Here is a 1,988-nt window from a genome sequence, read left to right as displayed (position 1 = left end):
ACACACACACACACACACACACACACACACACAATATATATATATATATATATATATATATATATATATATATATTCACCGCATTTGGATCGGTGGATCAGCCAGAGAAGCGTTCTTATCTCGCCTTAAAAAGCTCAGTGAACTCGGCAAGCTCCTCGACGGAGATAGACGCTGAGGCGCTTTATTGCTTTATTCCTTTGCAGTGTGTGTGTACGTGCAGTGCATATATAGATATTCTATATCAAACACGTGTTACATACGTCCTGCCACTTGTACACACACACACACACACACACACACACCTATTTCGCAGGCTTCGCCGCTTTGTGACCGGTGGTTTTGTGAGAGGGGGCGCCAGGTCAAACTCGCCCTCTTTCCATCTGGACGACCTCGTTGAACCAGTCGACAGAGACAGACACAATGTCCCGCTCGAGCTATCCTCCTCAAGCACGGGTGAGCTGTTTCGGTACAGATTGGCGTTGCTGGTAGAGGGGATGGCAAAGGTGGCGCGCGGGGCAAACTCGTCTATGCTGGCTGCAAGGAGTGTCACACGGGATATCAGTACTTGAGGTATGGAGAGGAGGGTACCGTGGCAGTCAGGTATACCAGGCGAAGGATGTCTATCCAGACCCATTGACTGCGGGGGTGCTGGGGGTGGTGTTGGCGGGTTTGTGCGGTGCAAAATCGGGTACCACACAGACACGGACACTATTGAAGTAGTACAGTGGCTCAAGGTACCAACCAGGCACAACTATATGACAACACCGACGCTTTTTGAATTGGTCACAGAGAAATTTCAGGTCTCTACATGTCCTCGGCACTTGCCATGAGCGAACGACTGCAAATAAAGTGCCAGTGAGACAAACCTATACTTCTAAATCAATCACGTCAGTCTCTCAACTGCTCATCTACACGGCCATAGGGATGTCACATTAACATCTTCAGTACACCAATTCGGCACACAGCGGCTCATTTTAAAGTTATAGTCAGAATAGCATATTGTTGTGTAGGTATGTTGTGTTTGAACCACGTACAAATACCTGCCATGCAAGTTGTCGACACTAGGCACGTGCAAGCAATTGTCCCACATCCAACGCACGTGCAAGTAATTGTCCCACATCCAACGACATCGGCAACTCGTAAACATCCGCCTAGTAAGACACAATCAACCACAACCAAAACACTACATCACCATTGCAGCTATCTATATATAACACAGACCCTTCCAGCACACGGTCCAACACACAACAGCTGAGGTCAATTGTACACCCCGCATCACTCATACGGTGTATGTACAAACTACATAAAACAAATACCCACCATTGAAGTCCTCGACACTCGAGACAGGCGAGCAATTGCCCATGTCCAGCGACATCCGGCTACACTTAGACATCAGTCTTGTACTGTCCGCAGGGCTGGGTGCTATAAACCCGGTCACCTCCAGGCACACATCCAAACCTACGCTTCGTGTGCGTGCATGGCAGTGTGGTGGGGTCTGGATGGGTGTGCTAATTGAGAGCGATTTGGTATGGCTGTGACTGGGATAGCTATCAGTTGAGACTGAGCTCTTCGGTACACCGGTGCTGCGGTCGAGGTGTGCAATACGTTCTTTGGATTCGCCGCGTACGATCATGGGCCCGGCGACGACTACGTGGGATAGGCTGTCCATCGACCCCATGCGGTGAAACTAGTATCGCAAATATCAAACGTTTAATAGTACGTATCTACAATGGATCATAAGTAAGTGTCTACAACAGAGTAGGCATGTACATGTACACAATGGTGACGAGATGTATATATGACATTTCATGCGTATGCTAAGCGTACAAGTACAAGTACATCTACAAGTACATCACGGGTTCGTTTCAAGAATATCTTCATGGTTTCAAGAGTGCGAAGAGAGGTATATATATACGGGCATGTCAGTATGTGTGTGCATATATATATATATATATATATATATATATATATATATATAGTATATATAC

General features: G+C 46.8%; 1 protein-coding gene across 1 annotated transcript in view; it reads right to left on the bottom strand.

Annotated features, from left to right (window-relative positions):
* The window catches only part of SARC_00715 (CAMK/CAMKL/MARK protein kinase), a gene marked incomplete at its 3' end in the record, with an annotated part of 12,072 nt that overhangs the window by 2,532 nt on the left and 7,552 nt on the right, over positions 1–1,988 (bottom strand). The window contains exons 4-5 of the mRNA XM_014305614.1: positions 1,321–1,687; positions 303–648 (exon numbers count right to left, since the gene is read on the bottom strand). Of these exons, the coding sequence (XP_014161089.1) occupies positions 303–648; positions 1,321–1,687 (713 nt within the window). The remainder of the gene's footprint in view (positions 1–302; positions 649–1,320; positions 1,688–1,988) is intronic.

The sequence above is a fragment of the Sphaeroforma arctica genome (assembly GCF_001186125.1).
Source record: "Sphaeroforma arctica JP610 unplaced genomic scaffold supercont1.24, whole genome shotgun sequence".
NCBI lineage: Eukaryota > Ichthyosporea > Ichthyophonida > Sphaeroforma > Sphaeroforma arctica.
The sequence above is the reverse complement of the archived record's forward strand: the minus strand, read 5'-3'. Positions and strand labels throughout refer to the sequence as shown.